Here is a 25,491-nt window from a genome sequence, read left to right as displayed (position 1 = left end):
GCGAATAAGGCTTACTCAATGCCAATTTTACGTGTACAGATTAGCAATGAGGAATACATTTAGTATTTTGCACTCCAGTGGCAAATTTTCCAACAGTACATCGTAGATGTGTATGTTAAAACAGAGGGCACACATCTCGACTATCTCGGATTACATCAACAAGATCTGCGTGTGGAACAATACAAAGGACTATCAGACGCACTGCAAGTAAACGTTGAAAATAACAACGTATGTGTAGGACAAATGATCAGATTACCGTCCACATTTCCAGGAAGTCCAAGATACATGCAACAAAACTATCAGGATGCCATGGCCATAGTACGTAAATTTGGAAAGCCTGAATTATTTATCACTTTCGCGTGTAATCCTGCTTGGCAGGAAATTCTACATGCACTATCAGATACCCAAAGGCCAGAGCACAGTCCTGATATTGTAGTACGAGTCTTTTCGATTAAGCTTAAGGAATTACTTAGAGACATTCTACAACAACATTTTTTGGGGTTGTTATTGTTTTCTATGGTTAGATCTTTCGACTCATTATCTGTCGTCTCCACCAAAACACCTATTCACACCTATTCTTCTTAATTTCTGAATTCCTTTCTCACTGTTTTCCGTTCCTATTCTTACACCGCCGTATGCTATGGCGGGCATCGGCTTGTTTTCAGATAATGTGTGATGTGGCGGCTTGTTTTGTGTCTCATTATTGTTTGGGTACTAATTAAGGAAACAAAACAACTGAAGGGCCTGAGTCAAGTTAATTAAAAAGCAATTAGCAGCAAAAATTGGCCACTAATTAAGAAGATGGTTAGAATGAAAACCTGCAGCCACTGTGGTCCTCCGGGACTGCAGTTCGACACCCCTGCTTTAAAACATGTTTATGTCAATTTACCTCACTATAAAAGCGAGGTCCGCGTGCTCAAAATTGTCTGAGGCCCTCGCTTTTGCGCTTATACTACACATCCATCTCTCATTTTGCATGAACCAACAGTAGTCACCCATCATGCTCGGATTGAATTTTCCATATCAGTTTTCCATCACCTTTGTATCTTGATGAAATCTTTCCCTATGCTCATCTCTGACATCGCTTAGATTTGGTGGAAAAAAGTCAAGATGAGAATATAAAAAATCCAAAAAGATACATCAGCACCTTGGTCCAGATCCTCTCTGTATTCCTTCTGAACTACACTCGCCTATTCACTCTTTCTCTTCTTTCCAGTTTTCCACTTCCTCTGAAATCTCAGATCTCATCTGCAAATCCAAGTCATCTACTTGTCAGCTGGACCCCCTGCCTACAGTTCTGGTTAAAGCCTGCCTCCCCTCTCTAGTCCCTCTCATTTCTGCCATCATTCACTCTTCTCTTACTACTGGTATTATTCCCTCATCTTTCAAAACTGCTGCTATAACCCCAATACTAAAAAAACTTGGTGCTGATCCTACTAATTTCAATAATTTTCGCCCCATTTCTAACTTGCCCTTTATCTCCAAAATTCTTGAAAAAATAGTAGCTATCCAACTTCACACCCACTTATCTCACAATAATCTATATGAAAAGTTCCAGTCTGGTTTTCGCCCTCTTCATAGTACAGAAACGGCACTTGTTAAAATTACCAATGACCTCCTTATGGCTGCTGATTCTGGTCTAATCACTATTCTGAGGTATCCGTCAATAAGGGCGCGCACATAAAGGCGACCTTCAAAAGGGCGACCTCAATTGGGCGCGGCGAATAAAAGCGCACATAAATAAAAGTGATCTTCAAAAGGGTGACCTCAATTGAGCGCCGAATAAAGGCGCGCGTAAATAAGGGCGAGCTTCAAAAGGGTGACGTCAATTGGGCGCAGCGAATAAAGGCAAACGCAACAAAATTATTACAGAAAATTTATTAGATAAAGGCAATGTGAAAGCAAGAATATTAAAACATCCAATTAATTAATGCATGAACTTCTAACGAACTATTTCTAAAGCTCTCTATATTTGGTTGTTTTCAAAATTACAGAAAATTAGATTAAGGCAATGACTGAATGTATAAAAAGGTGAAAGCAAGTTACACTTGAAGCTGTAGATTATGTGCAATGCCACGTAGATATGGAGATGCAGTCTATTAGCATAATCAAGGACAATTAATTTAATTTCTTCGGCGCTCAATTGACGTCGTCCTTTTGAAGCTCGCCTTTATTTACGCGCGCCTTTATTCGGCGCTCAATTGAGGTCGCCCTTTTGAAGATCGCTTTTATTTATGTGCGCTTTTATTCTCCGCGCCCAATTGAGGTCGCCCTTTTGAAGGTCGCCTTTTTGTGCGCGCCCTTATTGAATAGAACCCTATTCTCATCTTCCTTGATCTGAGTGTGGCCTTTGATACTATTTGTCATACCACTCTCCTTAACAGATTATCTTTGATTGGCATTACTCACACTTCATTTGATTGGTTTAGATCCTACCTCTCAGGCCGCACTCAGATCATACAGCTTAATTATTTACCTTCTTCCCCTTGGCAATATTTTTCGCAAACATAACATTAATTTTCACTGTTATGTTGATGACACCCTGCTCTACCTTGCTGGTAAGCCCACCTCCTCTTTTCTACCACCCTCGCTTATTGACTGCATTTCTGAAATTAAACCCTGGTTTTCTTCGAATTTTCTTAAATTAAACAGTGACAAAACTGAGGTTCTCCTCATTGGTTCAAAATCATCATTATCCAAAACCAATAATCTTTCTCTTATTATTGATAACTCTGTTGTTTCCCCATCATTTCAGGTCAAGAGTCTGGGTGTCATCCTCGACAGTACTCTATCTTTCCAATGTCACATTAATAACATCACCCGGTCTGCTTACTTTCACCTACGTAATATTAATCGCATTCGCCCCTCTCTCACTCCTCATACCACTGCCATTCTTGTTCATAGTCTTGTCACTTCTCGGCTGGACCACTGCAATTCACTCCTCTTTGGTCTCCCTAATAAATCTCTTCATAAGCTTCAGTTAGTCCAGAATTTTGCAGCACACATCATTACTCGAATCCCATCTATTCACCATATTACTCTGGTCTTGCAGCAGCTTCATTGGCTCCCGATCAAGTTTCGTATTGTTTTTAAGATTCTGCTATTAACATTTAAGGCCATTCATAACCTCGCCCCTCCGTATCTGTCTGACCTTCTTCATGTTGCCATTCCATCCCGTAACCTTAGATCCTCTTCCTCCACCCATCTGACCGTCCATCCCGCCCGTCTAACCACCATGGGGAGCAGAGCTTTCAGCCGTTCTGCTCCCAAGCTGTGGATTTCATTACCTGTGGATCTCCGAAACATCAAATCATATTCATCCTTCAAATGTAAACTTGAAACGCATCTGTTTAAAATGGCTTTTTCTTTTTCCTCCTGATTATAGTGGTTTTGTTTGGTTTTAATTTTTAGATTTTCTGATGTTTTAATTTATAATTGTGTCTTTTATTTATTTATTGGTTTGTTTGGTGTCCTTGAGTTCTCTGAAAGGCGCCTTGTATAAATAAAATGTATTATTATTATTATTATTATTACAAGGGGGCTCCGCCCCCTGCTCACTTCGCTCGCCTACCCCCGGCGTTTTGAACCTGTGCCCGCTGGGCAGCCGTAGTTTCAGACGCGCATTGTAGGAGCTTGCGTTGTTTTGAATCTGTGCTTGCCCTGCTTCTGCGATTTGAGACGCGCGTTGTAGGCGTATATCTGTCAGTCAAGCTCGTTCGGTTTGAACCTGTGCCTGCTTTGCCTCCGCAGTTTCAGACGGTGGGTTGCGTTCGGCCTTTTGTACGATCCCAAGCAGCACATTATTCCTAACTTCACTCCGCAGTAGTGCAATGCACAATATGGCGGTGACGCCTGCGCCTTCACTACGCAGTAGTGCCACTCACAATATGGCGGCAACGCCTGCGCCTTCCGTATTATGTCGGGTTTTACCATGCTGTGTAGGCGCCTTTGCCTTTCGTACTTTCCCGCGCCTTACGACGCACGATGTAGGCGCCTGCACCTTCCGGGTCTGCCTCCGCTGTGTGGTGTGGACGTTTAACTGTCGTTTTTTATGCTTTTATATTCTGTATCTCGCTGTGCATGTGTTTCGTGCCTAGGTTTTTTTGAAGCTGTTGCATTCCAGTTTTCATCATCTGTAACCTGCTCTCCATGTGTTTGGCCCCATTCTTTAACCTCTTTATGACGTTTTACTTTGTTTCCTACTTTGTCTTTTATTTCTGACCTCGCTTTATCCTGTTTGCTGCATGTCAGGCGGTTCGTAGTCTCTCCCGTTTCGCGCTTTTTGTGTGGCTCCTGCGCACTATGTCTCCTGCGTCCACACGCAGATCCCTGCGTCCATATCCGGTGTACCATTCTCGGTTAGTAATATGGTATTATTATTATTATTATTATTAAAAAATGCATCTTCAGTGACATTCTGGCTCCCGTAAGTTATTATACTTTCAGCAAGTTCTCCACAAGCTCAGCATAATTCTCTACTCTGACTGTCAAGAAAATTCTGGACAACCTGCACGAATGAGGGTGCTGATTCAGTTGGCTTCAGTGTCCTTTTGAACTCCTAGTCAAACATCAGTTCACAGATTTCAGGGCCAACAAAAACTCCTTCCTTCATTTTGCCTTCACTTTTCTTGAGACCAAACTTATTTCTTAAATGCTGAAACGCATCGCCTTTACTGTCCAGTCACCCTTAGTTGTCCAAGACCTGAAATATCATAACTAAAAAACGGGACGTGCTGGATGAAAACGGTTTTCAGATTTGGAGTCAGCAAGTGAAATATGTTAAAGTACAGGTAAAAGAATCCCAGAAGCAAAATGCTTGTTGACCAGTGTTATTATTTTTATTTATTTATTTTGGTGGCAGTGTGGTCAAGTAATTAGGAGCTGTACTTGACAATTACGAGGCACTTCCCACCTTGAGTGTCTTTTACACATATCTGCCTGCCCTGTTCAAAGATTCCCCCCCTTGGAAGCATTAAAGTGCTATCGATCTGTTGATTGCAGGGTCTTCAACTTCGGCCCTGAGGGTCTCATTTGTAAAGCTTGTGTACACATCATTTATGTGCATACGCAGCTTCTCATGCCAACAACGGGATTTATAAAGGGAAACGTGCGTATGTTTTACAATGTGTGCAGCATTTTGGAGAAACTGGGAAATGAGGACACCCTCGATCAAGTAGGAAAATGCAGCCAAACCATTGTGGACCACCAGACAGGGTGTGCCGCTCCCCAAATCCCGACACCGACAGACTGAGACCCCAGATCAATACAGCACACGTTTTATTCAGGTGGGGAAGCTTTTTTTTTTTTTTTGGCTCCCCACTTCACAACGTTCAAAAGTATCACTAATATAACACACAGTCAGACCTCTTCTTCCTCTCTCTTTCTCTTCTTCACCTCTACTCCTCCGCGCAACGTTTGTCCTCCACCTCTGGCTCACTGACTAATGGTGGAGCGGCTCCTTTTATAGTGTCCCAGGTGTTTCTTGACCTTCTTCTGGCTGTACAAGTGGTGCCCCAAAGAGCTCTGCTGTAGCCGCAGCACCCCCTGGCTTCATCCTCCAAGCCCAAGAGGGCTGCTCCAAACTACAACTCCCAGCATGCCCTGCGGAGATCGGTTGTGGTACACTAGCAAACTTGAGGGGGGGTGGCTGCCCTCTAGCGTCTCAGGGTGGATACTGTCCCAAAGAGGTTCTCTGCATCAGTCCTTCCAGCCGAGTAATGGTCCTCCTGGCCATCCGTCACACCAGCTAAATGAAGACTCTCGTGTATAATATAATAATTCATACCACCGAGCCAACATTATGATGCGCGTTGACAGAATGATGCTCACACTCGATATTAGTTCCCTTTAAAGAGGTCCAATACTGCGTATTTGCAGTGAAGAATTTCTTTGTTTCTTTGTCACTTTATGTCACAGCTCAGTCACACGTCAGGGATATCTCAGCCAAGTTTCACTCCGTCATGCCCGATGTTCTGGAAGCCATTAACTATCTGATGAGGCACTGTATCCTGTTTTCGTATGGTGTGGATGCACATACCTAAAACAGATTTTTTGCCAACATTAAAAGGCGATTTGCAGAAGCATCCAGTTCTCGAAATGTAAATGGATCAGTTTACTTCACTCATGTCACAAATAAGGCACCTTGTGAGAATGAAGCCGCTTTTGTTAACCGCAAACTGTTAATGCATCTGGGATGCCAAGATGAGAGCGACAAATGTGATGTCTCCGTAGCCAGGGTCGACCTGTGGTTCATTTATTTTGAGTCAAAGTAGCTTTGGAAGATGTGATGGGTGCTGTATGTGTGGCTGGCTTGTTGGTAAAGGTAGCCAGCTGAGCCCTCCCATTTTTCTTCTGGCCTGTACTGTTCATCGTAGCAGCAATCACGTCATTACATGTGCCCGGTAATGAGGGATATACCCGCTGAGACAATGGCACCTTACGAGGGGAGACGCATTCGATGCCACACATGATTTTGCACACTCAATTGCAGAGCGCAGTAAGTTGCTCTTGAATGCAGGAGGCGGAGTCTCTGTGTCAGGAGGTGTTTTGTCTTGGTAGAGTACAGGGAGTCCTCGAGTTACGTCGTCTCGACATTGAGACGTGAGAAGGAATAAAGGTAAGGATTTTTTTTTTAACACTCTTTTTTTTCTGTTACTGCAGTACAGTGTACAGTATAGTATATTTATGTCCTTTTTCTGTGGCTTAGTTGTGTTTTTGTGTTCTAGATTATGATTTTGCAAATGTGTTAGGATAGGTAAGTGACTTAGGCTAGGGTGTGTTTCGACTTACACCGAAATTTGGTTTACATCACTGCTGTAGAGAAAAGCCAAGCAAAATGACACCTTTTATTGGCTAACTAAAAAGATTACAATATGCAAGCTTTCGAGGCAACTCAGACACCTTCTTCAGGCGAGATGTAATCAGAGGGGCCTGAGTTGCCTCGAAAGCTTGCATATTGTAATCTTTTTAGTTAGCCAATAAAAGGTGTCATTTTGCTTGGCTTTTCTCTACATTCATAATGGCTAACATGGTACAACACCCTAGTATCACTGTTGTAGGAACAGAACTGTGTCGTAACCCAAGGACCCCCTGTATTATATTGCTTTCCTTTCCCCTTTTGTATTATTAATATGTAGCTTTTGTCAGAATGCCTCAAATCTCACAGACTTACCACTGTTTATAAGGTATTGTACCACATAACTTATCCCCACCTTCCCTTCTATACAGTGGGGCAAAAAAGTATTTAGTCAGCCACCAATTGTGCAAGTTCTCCCACTTAAAAAGATGAGAGAGGCCTGTAATTTTCATCATAGGTACACCTCAACTATTTGAGACAAAATGAGAAAAAAAATCCAGAAAATCACATTGTCTGATTTTTGAAGAATTTATTTGCAAATTATGGTGGAAAAAAAGTATTTGGTCAATAACAAAAATGTTCATCTCAGTACTTTGTTATATACCCTTTGTTGGCAATGACAGAGTTCAAACGTTTTCTGTAAGTCTTCAGAAGGTTTTCACACACTGTTGCTGGTATTTTGGCCCATTCCTCCATGCAGATCTCCTCTACAGCAGTGATGTTTTGGGGCTGTCGCTGGGCAACACGGACTTTCAACTCCCTCCAAAGATTTTCTATGGGGTTGAGATCTGGAGACTGGCTAGGCCACTCCAGGACCTTGAAATGCTTCTTACGAAGCCACTCCTTCGTTACCCGGGCGGAGTGTTTGGGATCATTGTCATGCTGAAAGACCCAGCCACGTTTCATCGTCAATGCCCTTGCTGATGGAAGGAGGTTTTCACTCAAAATCTGATGATACATGGCCCCATTCATTCTTTCCTTTACACGGATCAGTCGTCCTGGTCCCTTTGCAGAAAAACAGCCCCAAAGCATGATGTTTCCACCCCCATGCTTTACAGTAGGTATGGTGTTCTTTGGATGCAACTCAGCATTCTTTCTCCTCCAAACACGACTTCTATTTTGGTTTCATCTGACCATATGACATTCTCCCAATCCTCTTCTGGATCATCCAAATGCTCTCTAGCAAACTTCAGACGGGCCTGCACATGTACTGGCTTAAGCAGGGGGACACGTCTGGCACTGCAGGATTTGAGTCCCTGGCGGCGTAGTGTGTTACTGATGGTAGCCTTTGTTACTTTGGTCCCAGCTCTCTGCAGGTCATTCACTAGGTCCCCCCGTGTGGTTCTGGGATTTTTGCTCACCGTTCTTGTGATCATTTTGACCCCACGGGGTGAGATCTTGCATGGAGCCCCAGATCGAGGGAGATTATCAGTGGTCTTGTATGTCTTCCATTTTCTAATAATTGCTCCCACAGTTCCCCTAAACCATGAGACTGAACAATCTTTGTTTTCAGATCTTTGGAGAGTTGCTTTGAGGATCCCATGCTGTCCCTCTTCACAGGAGAGTCAAAGGGAAGGAAGCACAACTTGTAATTGACCACCTTAAATACCTTTATATCTCATGATGGGACACACCTGTCTATGAAGGCTTAACGGGTTCATCCAACCAATTTGGTGTTTGCAAGTAATCAGCATTGAGCAGTGACAGGCATTCAAATCAGCAAAATTACAAGGGGACCCACATTTGTGCACAGCCAGTTTTTCACATTTGATTTCATTTCATACAACTAAATACTGTGTCACTAAAAATCTTTGTTCGAAAAACACAGCAGTACTCAGATGTTCCTAGGAAATGAAAGACATACCACTATTATCTTTATTGTTGAAAGGAGAGTCCATTATTATGCAGGCTGAGAGGGGCTCCCAAACTTTTTCATATGACTGTATATGCGAGTATATACGGTACTTAACGGATTTAGATTCTATAATTTGCTTGAACATTCTGGCTGATTTTGTGACTTCTCTCATTGCGCTAAGAATCTTAGTTCGTTTCCAGCAGCGATTTATTAACATGGATCTAAGAGACCGGCAGTTGCACCTCAGGAGTAGGGAGGTTGACAGGGCCCTCCTCACTCACGTGCCAGCCTCCGTTTGAGTTGCTCTACCTGTCACCACATGTTAGAGCGCAGCTTGGCTAGCGATACCTGTTTTCTCAGCAGATATTATCATCTACAGATTGTTACGGAGTAACGTTTGACGTTTTTGAGAGAGAGATAAGGGCTTTGTGTGTTTTAGAGGGTAGCTGCTCGTTAGGAGTGATATCACTGCCATGTGCTTTTCTCCCCACACAGGGGATGCTCTCCCGTCAGTGCCAACGTTTGACATTGGAGCGCACCTACCTTTCCGCTGGCCAGAGATACCTTGCCAACTTTGTACATTTTTGGCAAAGAGATTACAGCTACGCATGTTGTAGAGGGTAGCTGCTCATTGGCAGGGATATCATGGCCATGTGCTTTTCTCCCCACGTGGGTGACACTCTCACATCAGAGCTGAATGTGATCAGATACAGTGCCATCATTTGACGTTGGAGCACACCGCTTATGCTTGGCCAGAATTTTTTTTTTTACATTTTTTATTGATTGATCAAGTTTGTCCTGTTTGACTACTACGTGGGTAAAGCCACGGTGGACATATGGAATAATTAATGATTGGTGACAATGACTTGTGTTTTTCTTCTGTGGAGGGGTACCAACAAATTGGTCCACGTCTAACATTCAAATTGCTGTGTCAGCCTCAGTGTGCACCTTTCTTAACTCTTTTAGGGCTAATTTTTTTTTTGTTTCTTTTCTCCCAGGGCTGAATATTTTTCCAAAAACTAACATTTTTTAAAAAAGAACACAAAGCAATTGTTTAACATATCAAATCAACAAAAAATATTTACTTTTAACAAATGTTACTGTCTTGCATGTTGTATGAGCCTGCATACTCTATGATTTCACATACATATCACATACACTTTACACAGCAAAGTCTGATCTCGCTCAAAGCAGCCAATTTCAGTCATTGCCACATTGCACTCCTTACAATACGTGTTGTTTTGGTGCCTATTTTTCAATTGTCTGTTGCTGCATTTTCTAACATATATTGTTAGTGTGTACTGTAGAGAGACAAGTCACCCATTTGCCATCGTGCCATGCCACTGCCACCAAATTTTCTGCCTGCATGAAAACCGTATTGTCACCTCTTTTCATCTTCTGAAACTTTATGAACTTTATGTATGGCATTATAGCCTGGCTCACCCCATGGGATTTGCTTCTGTTTATTACAGAAGTGAATAAAACTTTGCAGCAGCACGTACCTAAACCACCAGGGGACAAAACACGTTTGGACCAATGCTCCCTGAAGTTATATCACCAGTTCTGTCCCATCTCTATTTGTAATGCCACAGCGCGCTTCATCTCGTCTTTCGTTGTGGGTTTCCACTTTGAAAAACGAGAATGCGATGCAAACGCAGCCCGCGATTCAAAAAAAATCTCTGCCTACCTGTTTGTCTCGTCTGACAGTAGCTGAAAAGCAGCATCAGGAGAGAGCAGCCTGAAGTACAGCAGCTGGTGATCTGTCGTGTCCAAAAGCAAGCCATGCCGTCTTGTAAACTCCGGTAGCCACATCGGCTCTCAACGGATCAATGTATGTGTATTTATCCCATGCGAACCTTGCCGTAGATGCATCGGCTGCGCGAAGGCACTCAACTGGCAGCAGATCCGCTCGCGCGGCATCGGCTGGTGTCTGATCAGCTGATGCCTGCTTCTAACTCTCTTGCTCGATCTCCTGATCACTGCCAATAAAGTCCGATTCTGAAAAATCAAGAGTCCGACTCCGCGGTAATGCGCAAAACAACGTCTGCCAAGTGTTTTCTTTTCTGCACTTGCTTCGCTGCCTTTTCACATGTCGGTGCCATCTTGCCTTTGTTTACATTTCGCAACTCACGCACACGCAATGTTTATTTGCCGAGTCAACGAGTCTAGCATTCCTCCAAGCACAGAGGGAATGCCTGTGACGTGACAGTGAGATTTGTCGCCATTAACAGCCGATTGTCGCCCTTTATCCCTGGATGTCGACTTTTGTCGACATTCGCCTTCAACCCCTCCTGTCGACAAAAGTCGACATCCGCCCTAAAAGAGTTAATTATGTCCAGTCAGTTGAACTGATCACATGGTGAACTGCAAACACAGTGTAGAAAAATCTCAAGGATGATCAGTAGAATGTGATGCACATTGGCCATACTTTAGGTGTAATAGAAAGGGTCTGAGTATTTGTGTCAATGTGATCTATTTATTTATTTATTTATTTATTTATTTTTAGTCCATTTGCAATTCTGTTTATATTTTCTTATTCTGGGTTATTGAGTATTGCTTGATGGGGAAAAAATTAATTTTAATGATTTTAACTTAACATAAGAATATTTATAAACATGAAGTGGTCTGACTACTTTCTGAATCCACTGTGTTAAAAGCTATGACTACACTAATTGGCAGTGAAGGAGAAGGTTATTGATAAAGTCCCTGATATCTGAGGCCATTGCTTTATACATTTTTTGGTTTGATCATATATATATATATTTTTTTCCCCTTGCTTTAGATGCAGATTTATTTTAAAGGAAGAGGATCGCCTAATGTTGGATGTCCACCATGGATAAAATCTTGGAAGCCCTCATCAGCTCATCCCACCCTTTGCAAGTTAAGAAGGCGATAGTAAAGAAGGTAGTGGAGGCGGCAGAGAAGTCGGTGAGCCATGAGCAGTGCCAGTCTCTCTACCAGCTCACTTCGCGCCTTGTGTTACTTGGTGAGGACTCTTTCCAGAAGCAGGTGGGCTACCAAGTGATGGAAGCGTATGCCCGCTACCACAGAGATGAGTTTGAGCAGTTCCTTAATAAGGATTTCATTGTAAGCTTATTGCAGCAAGGCTATGGCCCGCTGGAAAGCAAGAGCCCACTTATCATTGACTACATCCACAGCTGCTTGAAGCTGCTCTTCAGTTGCCCTTCTGTGCTGGAGATCTTTGGCATTATTCAGGTGGAGGTGCTACGGGTCATCTGTGAACGGCCTAATCCTCAGTATTGTGCCAGACTCAGCTCCATGCTCCTAGACTTTGTGCAGTGCATTCCGAAGGGCAAGTCTGGGCTGCTTTTTTGCCAGCAGCTGGTCAGAACTATTAGTTACTTTCACTGCTCGGCATCACAAGAAAAGACCCTTCGGGAATACGTATCTCAGGTTACTAAAGTCAGCACCTTGCTGCAGAACATCTGGAAAGCTGAGCCTTCCACTCTGCTGCCCTCCCTGCAAGAGGTGTTTGCGATCATTTCATCTACAGGTAAGCACCCCACTGTTCTGTTCGCTGTAGTTGACGTTTTCAGATTACAGGTGGCGTGAGAGGTCTGAGCCCACCAGTTTTCATGGTGACTCTGTCTTTATTAATAAACATTTTTTAAGCTCCTAGAGTTCTAGTGAATTTAAGTGTAGCCCTGCAGCAGAGTTGGCAAGAGGAATCCCACCCTGGACAAGGCTGGCTACACTCGCGAGCACAGAACCAATTTATAGTGCTTTCGGGATGTGAGGGGAAACTGAGCAAAATCCATTCAGGCACAGGAAAAAATGTGCAAACTCCACATCAGATAGATAGATAGATACTTTATTAATCCCAAGGGGAAATTCATATCAGACAGTGAAAGAGAGGGGCTTCACTCTTCGTTTAGGTGGGAGGAAGCCAAATCTTTTTATTAACATTTTGAGGGCTGAATATCCATCCATCCATTATCCAACCCGCTGAATCCGAACACAGGGTCACGGGGGTCTGCTGGAGCCAATCCCAGCCAACACAGGGCACAAGGCAGGAACCAATCCCGGGCAGGGTGCCAACCCACCGCAGGACACACACAAACACACCCACACACCAAGCACACACTAGGGCCAATTTAGAATCGCCAATCCACCTAACCTGCATGTCTTTGGACTGTGTGAGGAAACCGGAGCACCTGGAGGAAACCCACGCAGACACGGGGAGAACATGCAAACTCCACGCAGGGAGGACCCGGGAAGCGAACCCAGGTCCCCAGGTCTCCCAACTGCGAGGCAGCAGCGCTACCCACTGCGCCACCGTGCCGCCCAGGGCTGAATATTTTTTCCAAAAAACTCAGTTTTCTGAAAAGTGCATAATGCACAGGTTTCACACATAAAATCAACATAAAACATCTGTTGCTGCCTGCTGTGGCTGCTCTTGGCGCCTGTTCGGCATCTCTGGCAGCAGTGGCTGCACAGGGGCGCCTTGATGGTAAGCAGAAATGCATGGCGGGCTGACTACCTCTCTGTTTTCGCACAGCAGGTGGGCGACGGTGGCAGTCATAGTGTGACGCAATATGGTTTGTACCTCGTCATCATAATTGGTAGTCCTCCTAGGCGAACGCTCCTGTAGGTGTATCAGCTACACGAACGTGTTCAGCACCATGATCAACTGGGGACCGATAGGCTGATGCTGGTACCTCACTTTCATTTTCGATATCCATCTCCAGATCATCCATCCATCCATTATCCAACCCGCTATTTCCTAACTACAGGGCCACGGGGGGTCTGCTGGAGCCAATCCCAGCCAACACAGGGCACAAGGCAGGAAACAAACCCCGGGCAGAGCGCCAGCCCACCGCAAGACACACACACACGCACACACTAGGGACAATTTTGGATTGGCAATGCCCCTAATCTGTATGTCTTTGGACTGTGGGAGGAAACCCACACAGACACGGGGAGAACATGCAAGCAAACCTGGGTCTCCTAACTGTGAGGCAGCAGCGCTACCCATTGTGCCACCGTGCCACCCCATCTCCAGATCACTTGCATCAAACTCAGAGTCCGAAAAGTCAGAGCCTGATTCAGCGATAATACGTAAAACGTCTATGGAGTGTTTTGCTTTGCACATTTGCTTTAGTCTCGCCAGATGTCGATGCCATTTTAGAGGCTGTTTACCCTTTACTACTCATTCACATGCAGGAAATCGAGGTCAAATCAACAAAGCTGCGTAACTTTCCTTCAAGCAAAGAGATTCGAACTAAAAAAGTAACGGCGAGTTTTGCCACGGCTTACAGCCGACTGCCATAATCTACTCCTGAATTTTGACAAAAGTCAACATCAGCCCTGAAAGAGTTGAAACGCTAGCTGTGTAAGGCCATGCTGGATAAAAGCCCGGGCTCCTAGAAACCATGGATTCTGGCACTTTAATCAATCATTCGCTTTGGTTGTGCATTAGCGGTTAAGTGAGGTTCTGTTTTCTTCGGCGGTTTCGTTTTGCCGACGTGCTCGCCTCGCTTGCATATTAGCAGCTAAGCGAGTTTCTCTTTTCTCAGAGGTTTCACTTTGGTCGACAAAGTCAATTTCTTTCAGCTTCATGCTGTATCCCCAGACTTCTGGGCCGGACAGACACACACTTTCATGTGTAAACGTTTATATGTAAGACTAGCTTTGTAAGCCCATGCTGTAAAAAGCCCGGGCTCCGAGAAACTATTGAAATGCAGAGTCGGCAGTTTCGTTTTGCCGATGTGCTTGCCCCACTCGTCTATCAGCGGCTAAGCGAGTTTCTCTTTCCTCAGAGGTTTCGTTTTGCCGATGTGCTCGTCTCACCTGTGTATTAGTGGCTAAGCGAGTTTGTTTTTCGTCGTCGGTTTCACTGTGGCGACAGAGTCGCTTCTTTTCAGCTTCGTGCTGTAGTCTCATACTTCTTTCTTCTTCTGACTCATTAACTTGGAGCCGCCTTGCCGGCTCTTTGAGCTTCATGCTGTAGCGTCGCACTTCTGGGCCAGACAGACGAACACACACACACAGTTCCACGTGTAGATGTTTATATATAAGATAATAAAAAGTTCAAATAGGATGAATGCGTAATTCCCATTTTTGCACACGTAACCATGGGGTTTTACAGTGGACGAAATAAGTATTGAACGCATCAACATTTTCTTTTCAGTAAATCTATATTTCCCATAAGGCCATTCACATGAAATTCTCACCAGACATTGGCATTACTGTAACTCGTGAAAATCCGCAAATATAAAGGATTCACAACATTAACCCACTAACTGCCAAATTTTTTTCTGAATATTTTTTACTTGATTTCTATCCATCTACATCTGAATAGTAAGAAAAATATCTATTTTCAAATACAGTACCAGAATTTTTTCAGAAATTTCAAACTTTAGTCCGATCCAAATCTATTTTTGATGCCATTCTTGAAAGCATGTGTAGTCCAACATCTCATCTACAGCATTGTTTCCTTGCATTTGTCTTGCACACTGCACATTTCCTCTGTTTGCCCATTTCTGTGCATCCGATGTGGTGAAATCCGAATGATATGATGTCAACAGGAACACAATTGATTGATTTAGGGAATGCCTATATCGAGCCCTTTCCTGTAAACCTCAATCACAAAATATTCGCTGAAGTTGTAGTCAGTACCAGCTATCACACATTATACACTTCACGTCAGGATTATGCCATTATTACTGTAACATGAAAAACGTTTCTGTTTTAGTTATGTGTTCAGCATTTCTTGCCTCATTTCCTGTCATCCTACGTTTACCCTGATCATTGTAGACACGGAACATACATGAAATGCATGTATTCAAAATAACAATATATTATGTACTCGCTACAACACCCCACTGCCAGATAAAGAGACTTCAGCTCTGAGAATTTTACATGTGACTTGACTTCAGGTGCCTTGGTTGGGGATTGGATAGCAGGCTCCATGCTGACTGACACATTTGTAGAAGAAAGACTCTGATGAGGAGGCGCGAGGGAATTTAAGGTGGCCTGGCATTACAAATATTTTCGTAGGCCTCAGGGATTCTAGTGTTAACCTGCCTAAAGCATCAGGGGAAGAAGCTGCTTCTTGAGCATGTTTATGCCTGCGCACTCTGACTCACTTGCATTGGACACCCAAGCAGATGAGTAAAAGAGGAAAGTACATCTCTCTATTATAAAACAAAACCTTGAGACGAGACTATTGCCAAGAGACTTTCAAGTTCAGCCCTCCTCTCAAACATTTACAACCACGGTTCTCTCACCTCTCATTCCTGTGCTCTCGGCTCTTATAAATTTTTACATTTTCCTCACTTTAAGTTCCCAATAAAAGAAGACTTATTATGTCCAAATCTTACTGAAGAATTTCATCACAAAGAGTTACCAACAGAAGAAATGACTACACGGCCAATCATACCAGCAAGAAACGAATTAACGCGAAAATTGTCAATCAGTTACACGACAAACTGGTTAAATATGTATCAATAGACTCTGCTTAAACAGTTGGTGGTGTGGAAGATGAAAACATCAACTTACAATATCACGAAGAATATCTACAACCGTTAACACTGTCTGGTCTTCCACCCGCCAAAGTACTGTTGAAAGAAGGATGTATCGTAATGTTATTGCGTAATTTATGTATGAGTGATGGGCTTTGCAATAGGACAAGATTAGTTGTATTCAAAATTGGTCCAACAATTCTGACGTGTAAAATTTTAACAGGCAACAAGAAAGGTAATGTTGTATATGTTCAGGGGATAACATTAGACACCAAAGGAGATCTTGATATGCCATTCGTATTAAAACGTTAACAGTTTTCCGTTAGAATTGCTTTTGCTATGACAATTAACAAATCACAGGGACAAACATTCAAAAAAGTCAGTTTATTTATTAGAGAGAAAGAAACGATATGCATTCATGGGCAGTAATACGTTGCGTTGTCACGATGAAACTCCAAACATAGAATCAAAATTCAGTGCGATATTGACAAAACATTAATTATAAATACTGTTTTTACTGAAGTTTTATGGTAAAAGTGTAAGTTTAAAAAGTATTTGCATGTTAATTTCAAAGCCAAACAGAACGAAAACGTATAACTCAACAAATACCTCTAACGCAACATAAAACATAATAAGTTGAAAGAAAATTATGTTTCACTATTTTTTACTATGGTTAATAGATAGATACTTTATTAATCCCAAGGGGAACTTCACAGAAATAAGGGAACAAGTCCACATAAAAGAAAGTGATCGGAGTGATCAGTGAAATAGAGAAAAATAGAGAAAAGGGTAGAAAGATAAAGTCATAAATGGAGTTGCTGGAAAGGCTGCCACTCGCGGCGGCGCCTGAGTCATGATGAGTCATTACTTGCTGTAATGTAAAATAGTTTGTTCTATTATGTGTATGTAACAATTCCCATGAAAATAACAATATGTTTAAATTGTACATCAGCTTCCCCATACGTGAGTGGCAGATCCACGAAGTGGCTAGAGTGTAGCGCCCGCCCAGGGGTTGGCGAGCAAAATGAGCAGAGCCCCCTAGTAAAAGATACAAGTTCAAGTAACCACTCTCAAGGTAAAATTGAAACCATAAACTAATTCAGTCCCAGTTGAAGTCACACTGAACGTTTCTCCGTTCTGAAATGGATGAGCACACAAATTTGCCAACGATTTCCAATTGGAAGCTTTGAAATGTTAAAACTTTGTACAGCTCAATCCGTTCCAGATATCTAAATGGAAAATGATCAGTCTGGACAAATTTCATACGTGTTGTTTCCTTCAGACAGACAGACATGGACTTTCACAGTAGGTGCTTTGTGGATTTTATGCAAAGTGCCTACAAATGGATTGATGTACAAAAGTCCGCACATCTAAAAGAAATTCTACTGGGACTCCCGTACATTTCCCTTGAAAGCTTTCCGATAAACCGGTTCTGAGATTTTTCAGGTAAGGACGTGGCAGACATTTCAAGGTGAAGTCGTTCTGCTCACTAATCATGGCTCTGTGTTTCATTCTGATTCGCACATTTCACTGGACTCTTTACATGTGTCAGTAGTGACCCTAAACCTTCTTGAGCTTGTTTTTAATACATGCAGATTTAAAACCAATAACTTTCCTTTCTCTTTTGATACAGATCCTTCCTTTGAGCCTTCTATTGCACTGGCAAGTCTCGTTCAGCACATCCCATTGCAGATGATTACAGTTCTCATCCGGAGCCTTACTACTGACCAGAATGTAAAAGATGCCAGTATGATTCGAGCTTTGTGCAGGTGAGAGGCCTCCGTCACTGGCAGTATACAGAACTGCAAAATGTGTTATGCTTACAAGCTGTAAATAATTTTAATTAGCATTTTAAAGTAGAGTTCTATGTAACTTTTTATTTAGTACACACAGTATTAATAGTTATTGCACCATGAATGTAAAATCCATCCATCCGTCCATCCATTTTCCAACCCGCTGAATCCGAACACAGGGTCACGGGGGTCTGCTGGAGCCAATCCCAGCCAACACAGGGCACGAGGCAGGGAACCAATCCCGGGCAGGGTGCCAACCCACCGCAGGACACACACAAACACACCCACACACCAAGCACACACTAGGGCCAATTTAGAATCACCAATCCACCTAACCTGCATGTCTTTGGACTGTGGGAGGAAACCAGAGCGCCCGGAGGAAACCCACACAGACACGGGGAGAAAATGCAAACTCCACGCAGGGCGGACCCGGGAAGCGAACCCGGGTCTCCTAACTGCGAGGCAGCAGCGCTACCACTGCGCCACCGTGCCGCCCTGTAAAATCCACGTTAGCTAAAATTGTCAAGAAAACACTTGTGAATTACAACAGCAAATCTTGACATCCTTAATGGCAAACTTACCTTAACAGCACATCCATGAAAAGACGTCTGTAAAGTTGAATGGGTGCAATGCAGAAAATGCAAAATAAGTGTTAGAAAATGGACAAAAAGTTGTATGGTTACAGATGGGCCCCCCCCCTAGTAAAAATATTGATTTTTTCAGATTAATCATTAGTTTTTTGTTTAACCCCTGTTGCCTAAAATTATTTACAACTGTAGAAAAAAAGAAATGATTTGTGGTTTTGCTATCAAGCAGATGCTGAATTAAGCAGAGATTGTTAATTTGAATATAGCACACAAGCAAGCAATAGGCTGGTACGTATTTTTATCTTAGCACAACTTACCTCAAATTTGGACAATTTCTCGAAAATTAGCGGTCAAAATCCACGTGCACGACTATGCCAACACTTTGCTTCCATCAGGCAGATTGTAGTTTCCACTGTGTCTGTTAGATGGCGTGACCAGTGCTACCAATACGATCCTTGGTACGTATTGAATACGATTTAACTGGCATTGGTGGGATACATACGCCGCCTCAGCTGCATTCAGGCTGGAAGAGGTTTGAAGTGATTTCACGACAATAGTCTACGGGGGGTTAAAAGATCTGATATAGATTCTTCAAGTCTCAAGATCAAACTTGTGAATCTCTATCCTGCTCAGTTCCTATATATATTTATATTTTTGCCTGTCTTTATTTTTCGCATCCAGTCCGAGAGAGAGAGAGAGAGAGAGAGAGAGAGAGAGAGAGTGAGTGTGTGAGTGTGTTAGGAAGCTACACTGATACAGTGCATTGCTGCATCCACCACATGACACAACCAACCCGAGTGCAGCCATGCAATGGGTGACAGCTCAGCAGCACACCAGTTCAGATGGAATGAAACACTGTGAGGTTTTTTCTGACGGGAAGATTGCCAATTCTGCTACCAACCCCCAGGTTTTCCCGGCAGTTTGGGGAGCCTGCTTGCAGGGCTGGGTGCAAAGTAATGTCAATTGCAGGTTAAGGGCCCAGTGGAGTAGAGTCACTCCTGGAACTTATGGGATTTGAACTGGCAACCTTCTGATTGCCAGTGCAGATCCCTAGCCTCATAGCCACCATCCAGTAGATGTCACTAATTCTCCTGTTAAGTCTTTCTACAGAAAAAGCACTTTACTACAAGTAGCCCTTGTTGCATGGCGCGGGATGGGGCAGAATCAGAGCTCAGGAGGGCGGGGTGCAGACATCTGACTACAGTATGCAAACACAGATAACGTTACATGGGAAAGTCTGAAAGCCCGTGTACGTGCACACCCCTCTGACCTCTGGCAGCCCCACTTTGGCGACAGATGAACATTTAGGACAGCAGATTCCGATGTAACTGTCATATTGCACTTACCGTATGTACTTGCGTTTAAGTTCTCCTGCGGATAAGTCGCGTCTTGATTTTACTGTATAATTTCTGGTATTTTATAATGTCAGTCGTATAAGTTGAATGCGCAAAACTCGCGCTATTGGTCCAAGAGATTATGATATGCTAACGCCCAATTGAGAGAGTAACCACGGAGCACACTGTCTTTTTTTTTTTTTTTTGTCTATTTATTGTGCCTGCGTGACCACACAGTAATACCCAAACTGTTCCAAAGTGATGTTTGCATCTGTTTAGTGTCTTTTTGTATCTCGCACCCTCATAAACCTTTATCGTAAGAGCATCCCATATTTACGATGGAGCGTTAAATCAGAAGAAAATATAAAGCTGGTTTTAAATTAAAATTCGCTGAAGTGGTGACAGAAATTGGTAACTGCGCTGCTGCAACAAAATTTGATGTGTCTGAGGAACTGGTGAGAGATTGGAGGAAATTTAAGTGTCGCATTTTTGAACGGGCATACAAGTCAGGTTCTGATTTTTGTTTTTTCGGGTTTCAAGACCCGACTTATAAGCGAGTATATACGGTAATTAAAAATGACTGGGCAACTGTGGTGGATGTGTTGCAGACAAGTGCACTGCAATGCATGCCAGTCACACCGGGAGCAACCTCACTATATATACAGTATGTGGTGCTGTTGAGATGGCTGGCTGGCTGGCCCAAAAACTGTTCTAGCTTTTCCAATGCGCTGTTCCATCGTGTGACTGCATCAATCACAAGTGTGTGTGTTCACAAGTCCAAGAAATGTTGCTTCTCTTTAAGCAAATAGCTAAGCTGTACTGCTATGGTGAAAAAAGTTGCCAATGCACCTCACCCGGCCAGCCTGCAATTTCAAAGTGAGCATTTCTGGAAAGCAGTCGATGTGAGGGAACTACAGTACAAAAGCTGTAGCGACTGATAATATTAGCTGCATTATCAGTCATGATGGTTGGTTCTTTGTCTTTTATATTAAATTCATCCAACACTGCTGTTGGCAAGCATCAGCTCTAGATCCTCCCTAGCGGTAGACCCAAGCAGCACTCGGACAACAGTATAGACGTGTCTTGCTTAAGTGCTAGATCCGAGGATTACTCAGGCTGTAAAATTGCTAACAGCATTAGTCCCAAGCGTTACTCGTGCCACAATATAGACACGTCTTCTCCTAGTCTCATAATGGCATCTCGTAAGAAACATTTTTCAGCAGTCCAGGTGTTGCACACTGTTGACCGTGATGTGAGCAGTGATGAAAAAGTGAATCTGTCTTCAGGCAGTGAAATTGAAAAGAACAGTGAAACCGAAAGTGAATCTGATGAATCCGAAAGGGTCGTTCACGTCTGAGTTTCTGATGACCCTGCTTCAAATAAACCAGCGCCACCTCATTTTGATTTTACACTTCTGACTTTGTGCTTCTAGTGTTTTGCATGTTTTTGACAGTATATACCATACTAGCAAAATACCCGCGCTTCGCAGCGGAGAAGTAGTGTGTTAAAGAGGTTATGAAAAAAAAAGGAAACATTTTAAAAATAACGTAACATGATTGTCAATGTAATTGTGTTGTCATTGTTATAACTGTTGCTGTCTTTTTTTTATATATATATATATATATATATATATATATATTATATATTATACAGTAATCCCTCCTCCATCGCGGGGGTTGCGTTCCAGAGCCACCCGCGAAATAAGAAAATCCGCGAAGTAGAAACCATATGTTTATATGGTTATTTTTATATTGTCATGCTTGGGTCACAGATTTGCGCAGAAACACAGGAGGTTGTAGAGAGACAGGAACGTTATTCAAACACTGCAAACAAACATTTGTCTCTTTTTCAAAAGTTTAAACTGTGCTCCATGACAAGACAGAGATGACAGTTCCATCTCACAATTAAAAGAATGCAAACATATCTTCCTCTTCAAAGGAGTACTTGTCAGGAGCAGATCACGTCACAGAGATAGAGAAAAGCAAACAGATCAATAGGGCTGTTTTTCTTTTAAGTATGTGAAGCACCACGGCACAAAGCTGTTGAAGGCGGCAGCTCACACCCCCTCCCTCAAGAGCAGACAAAGTAAGCTGTTGAATGCGGCAGCTCACACCCCCACCGTCAGGAGCAGACAAAGTGAGACAGAGTTTGTTTTTCAATCAAAAATCAATACGTGCCCTTCGAGCTTTTAAGTATGCGAAGCTCCGTGCAGCATGTCGTTTCAGGAAGCAGCTGCAGAAAAGATCAAACGTGAAGATAATCTTTCAGCATTTTTAGACGAGCGTCCATATCGTCTAGGTGTGCAAACAGCCCCCTGCTCAATCCCCCTACGTCAGGATCAGAGAAAGTCAGCGCAAAAGAAAGAGAAAAGTAAGCCAGGTAGCTTCTCAGCCATCTGCCAATAGCGTCCCTTGTATGAAATCAACTGGGCAAACCAACTGAGGAAGCATGTACCAGAAATTAAAAGACCCATTGTCCGCAGAAACCCGCGAAGCAGCGAAAAATCCGCGATATATATTTAAATATGCTTACATATAAAATCCGCGATGGAGTGAAGCCGCGAAAGGCGAAGCGCGATATAGCGAGGGATTACTGTATATATAATATACACACACACATAAACATTTATATACATATACATATATATATACATATCTACATATACACATCTACATATATATACACACATACATAAACACACACATAAGAGTTACTGACTGAAACGGGCTTTCATTGACAATCATGTTACGTTATTTTTAAAATGTTTCCTTTTTTTTTCATAACCTCTTTAACACAGTACTTCTCCGCTGCGAAGCGCGGGTATTTTGCTAGTATATATATATATATATATATATATATATATACATATATATATATATATATATACATATACACACATACATGCAGTTTTAATAACACAGAAATCAATATAAACATTAACATCATTATCATATGAGAATATGAAGTAATATATAAGAAGCACATTTCATATAAATATAAATTATTAAACAGTAAAATCTTCTTCTGTAATTTGCTACCGTGGCAATTTGTGTGTTTGTCCAGGATTTTAAATGACCTGTACCTCGCAAACCGTTTCACCTATACACTTCAAATGTGGTACACATATAGTACGTCACGTGTACTATCTTTTTATGTTTATTTTATTTTATTGTAGAATCAACTCCTATCTGCGCACAGCAGGGCAGCCGTGGGCGGATGCGTATGGTGTATTCACTCCATGTTATCGTGCATTGCGCTGTCAGTGGTATTTTGATAAAAGAATTTGAACAACATATAAGAAGCGTATAAATTATTAAACAGTAAAACATTAACATTTAAGAAGTAAAGTTACATTAAGTACTACTGCAGTGCCTTCGGGTATACCTCATTTTTTGTTTGCCCATTACATGCTTAAATGTATAAATTTTTTGGTGCACCTACCCGAGAACACGCGACATATAACCGAGCGTGGGAGAAGCATGGATTTTAAACACGCGTTGAGTTGATCTGCTGGTCTCCCTCGTGGAATAACTGGTAATGTTTGACTAAAATCTACAGCGAGTAAAACGACATTACCTCCTATTTTTTTTTTTTACGATCTCTGAGATCTTGCTTTTTTCGGTTCAAGGCTTCATAAGCTCTTTTATGTTGTATGGTGTACTTATCCCAAACCATCATCTTTGAATGTTGCAAGACTTTCGCCTTGTATGTAGATCGGGGTAATTACATTCATTGCATTCCTAGTCTGAATCACAATGTGATTGTATGGGTGGGTACCTGGCACTGTAGGGTTGCCACCCGTCCTTTAAAATACGGAATGGTGCCGCGTTTGAGAATGAAATTGCGCGTCCCGTTTTGAATCAATACTGGACGGGATTTATCCCGTATTTTTTTTATAATTTTTTTTTTAAAGCAGCGTCTCATACAAATCATCCCACACGCATTTTATGAAGATGCCTCCTTTCCTACTTTTGATTGGGTAATACTTGATGTCATCGTTAGTTTGATTGGTGTTTTTAACTGTCCAGTGAGGAGGGCGTGTCTTTTAAGTACAGTCTGCAAAGTGTTGGCACTGAGATGTGGCGTCAGCGCCATAGCTGAAGCCCCTAACGTTGCGGTCAGCAAGTCGGCTAACATCCGCCATGTGCCGTCTTTCAATTGCGAGAAGCAGATCATAGAATGGTTGAAACTGTTGCCCCTAACGTTGCGCCACGGCGTGTGGTTCGTTTATACCTCGTGTCTTCTCATTAAAGTTTTATCTCGCGAATATGTTATTGCAATCCGCAGCGGGAGCGTTTCTATAAACTTAATTTAAACTTACGTTTTACACCGTGCTTTGTTTCCCTTATGAACATGCTTGTATGGTTAAGTCGCTCCGTTCTCAATTGTTTAATTAATTTTTTGCTGTTTGCGGCTCTTCCTCCATTTCCCCCTACTTCGTTCTTTTCTCTTGCGAATATGTTATTGCAATCCTTAACGGGAGCGTTTCAATAAACTGATTGAAAATAGTTTTGCATTTACCTTTTTAGTAAAAGGCGAGCTTTTAAGCCTGAGAAATCACCCCGTAAATGCACACGTTTAATTGCACATGTGTTAATATGTATGGTTACACAGTATTAAAAGACAGTGAACAACGTCGGTTACCTTTGTTCCCGCGTTTGATAAAAGGTGAGCTTTTAAGCCTGAGAAATCACCCCGTAAATGCACACGTTTAATTGCACATGTGTTAATATGTATGCTTACACAGTATTAAAAGACAGTGAACAACGTCAGTTACCTTTGTTCCCGCGTTTGATAAAAGGTGAGCTTTTAAGCCTGAGAAATCACCCCGTAAATGCACACGTTTAATTGCACATGTGTTAATATGTATGCTTACACAGTATTAAAAGACAGTTAAAAATTAACGTCATTTACCTTCGTTCCCGCGTGTGACTCGTGCTGTAAATCTCTTCCTTGTTTTTAGTTCACGTGATTACGTAGGAGGCGTGATGACGCGATACGTGACTCCGCCTCCTCCATTACAGTGTATGGACAAAAAATATGTTCCAGTTATGACCATTACGCTTTGAATTTCGAAATGAAACCTGCCTAACTTTTGTAAGTAAGCTGTAAGGAATGAGCCTGCCAAATTTCAGCCTTCCACCTACACGGGAAGTTGGAGAATTAGTGATGAGTCAGTCAGTCAGTCAGTGAGTGAGTGAGTCAGTCAGTCAGTGAGGGCTTTGCCTTTTATTATTATAGATTAGCATTATTATTATTCATTTCCTGTTATTTGGAAGGGCGGCACGGTGGCGCAGTGGGTAGCGCTGCTGCCTCGCAATTGGGAGACCTGGGGACCCGGGTTCGCTTCCCGGGTCCTCCCTGCGTGGAGTTTGCATGTTCTCCCCGTGTCTGCGTGGGTTTCCTCCGGGCGCTCCGGTTTCCTCCCACAGTCCAAAGACATGCAGGTTAGGTGGATTGGCGATTCTAAATTGGCCCTAGTGTGTGCTTGGTGTGTGGGTGTGTTTGTGTGTGTCCTGCGGTGGGTTGGCACCCTGCCCAGGATTGTTTCCTGCCTTGTGCCCTGTGTTGGCTGGGATTGG

General features: G+C 42.7%; 1 protein-coding gene across 1 annotated transcript in view; it reads left to right on the top strand.

The window, feature by feature from the left end:
- usp38 (ubiquitin specific peptidase 38) overlaps nt 1–25,491 on the top strand; it is an 85,255-nt gene that overhangs the window by 2,343 nt on the left and 57,421 nt on the right. The window contains exons 2-3 of the mRNA XM_028802737.2: nt 11,494–12,225; nt 17,829–17,964. Of these exons, the coding sequence (XP_028658570.1) occupies nt 11,535–12,225; nt 17,829–17,964 (827 nt within the window). The 5' untranslated portion in view covers nt 11,494–11,534. The remainder of the gene's footprint in view (nt 1–11,493; nt 12,226–17,828; nt 17,965–25,491) is intronic.

This window comes from Erpetoichthys calabaricus, chromosome 5 (genome assembly GCF_900747795.2).
Source record: "Erpetoichthys calabaricus chromosome 5, fErpCal1.3, whole genome shotgun sequence".
Lineage (NCBI taxonomy): Eukaryota > Metazoa > Chordata > Cladistia > Polypteriformes > Polypteridae > Erpetoichthys > Erpetoichthys calabaricus.
The sequence above is the reverse complement of the archived record's forward strand: the minus strand, read 5'-3'. Positions and strand labels throughout refer to the sequence as shown.